At 51.3% G+C, this 1,361-nt stretch overlaps 1 protein-coding gene across 1 annotated transcript in view; it reads right to left on the minus strand.

Moving 5' to 3' along the window:
• The window catches only part of SNRPA (small nuclear ribonucleoprotein polypeptide A), an 11,050-nt gene that overhangs the window by 6,183 nt on the left and 3,506 nt on the right, over positions 1-1,361 (minus strand). Inside the window, exon 2 of the mRNA XM_037729401.1 lies at positions 571-587. Within this exon, the coding sequence (XP_037585329.1) occupies positions 571-587 (17 nt within the window). The remainder of the gene's footprint in view (positions 1-570; positions 588-1,361) is intronic.

A 1,361-nucleotide genomic window follows, 5' to 3' on the forward strand; every position in this document is an offset into this window, starting at 1 on the left:
GGGACTACAGGCACGCGCCACCATGCCCAGCTAATTTTTTGTATTTTTAGTAGAGACAGGGTTTCACCATGCTGACCAGGATGGTCTCGATCTCTTGACCTCGTGATCCACCCGCCTCAGCCTCCCAAAGTGCTGGGATTACAGGCGTGAGCCACCGCGCCTGGCTCTATTATTATTTTTTAAAAGACAGGGTGTCATTCTATTGCCCAGGCTGGAGTTCAGTGGCATGATGATAGCTTACTGCAGGCTTGATCTCCCAGGCTCAAGCAATCTTCCCACCTCAGCCTCCAAAGGAGCTGGGACTACAGGTATGCAACACCACGCATGGCTAATTTTTTAGTTTTTGTAGACACGGTCTCCTATGTTGCCCAGGTTGATCTCGAACTCCTGGGCTCCAGCAATCCTCCTGCCTTGGCTTCCCAAACTGCTGGGATTATACGCGTGAGTCACCACATCTCCACCAAATGCTTTTAAAGACAATTTCACTTCCTCACAACAACCCCATGAGGTGGCAACTATGACTGTCCCAACTTTACTCAGATGGAAACAGGTTCTCAGAAAATGCCTCACCGGCACAGGACGAGTATCTAGAGGGCACAAGGAAGGGCATGGCAGACCCAGTCCGCATACTCCATCTCAACCCAGTACTGCCCCTATCTCACCAGCAAAGGGTCTCACTTAACACCAAGTGGGTTTCAGCTCAACAAGGATGGTCTCCCTCTCATCACCCAGGTCTGCAAAGGGTAACAATGTCTTATGCAAAGAAGATGGCTGAGATGGCCAAGCTTGGTGACTCACGCCTGTAATCCCAGCTCTTTGGGAGGCCGAGACAGGCAGATACTTTGCACTCAGGAGTTCAAGACCAGCCTGGGCAGTATGGCGAAACCCCATCTCTACAAAAGATACAAAAATTAGCCAGGCATGGTGGCGTATGTCTTGTGGTCACAGCTACTTGGGAGGCTGAAGGGGGAGGATCACTCTAGCCTGGGAGGCAGCGCTTGCAGTCCATGATCACACCACTACACTCCAGCCTTAATGATGGTGAGACCCTGTCTTTGAACCCCCCCCCCAAAAAAAATCCTGGCCAGGTGTGGTGGCTCACACCTGTAATTCCAGCACTTTGGGAGGCCGATCACTTGAGGTCAGGAGTTCAAGACCAGCCTGGCCAACATGGTGAAACCCTGCCTCAACTAAAAATACAAAACAAAAAAAAAATTAGCCAGGTGTGGTGGAGGGCACCTGCAATCCCAGCTACTCAGGAGGCTGAGGCAGGAGAATTGCTTGAACCAGGGAGGCAAAAGTTGCAGTGAGCAGAGATCATGCCACTGCACTCCAGCCTGAGTGACAGAGACTCTGTCTCA

The sequence above is a fragment of the Cebus imitator genome, unplaced genomic scaffold (assembly GCF_001604975.1).
Source record: "Cebus imitator isolate Cc_AM_T3 unplaced genomic scaffold, Cebus_imitator-1.0 Scaffold306, whole genome shotgun sequence".
In the NCBI taxonomy this organism is placed as follows: domain Eukaryota; kingdom Metazoa; phylum Chordata; class Mammalia; order Primates; family Cebidae; genus Cebus; species Cebus imitator.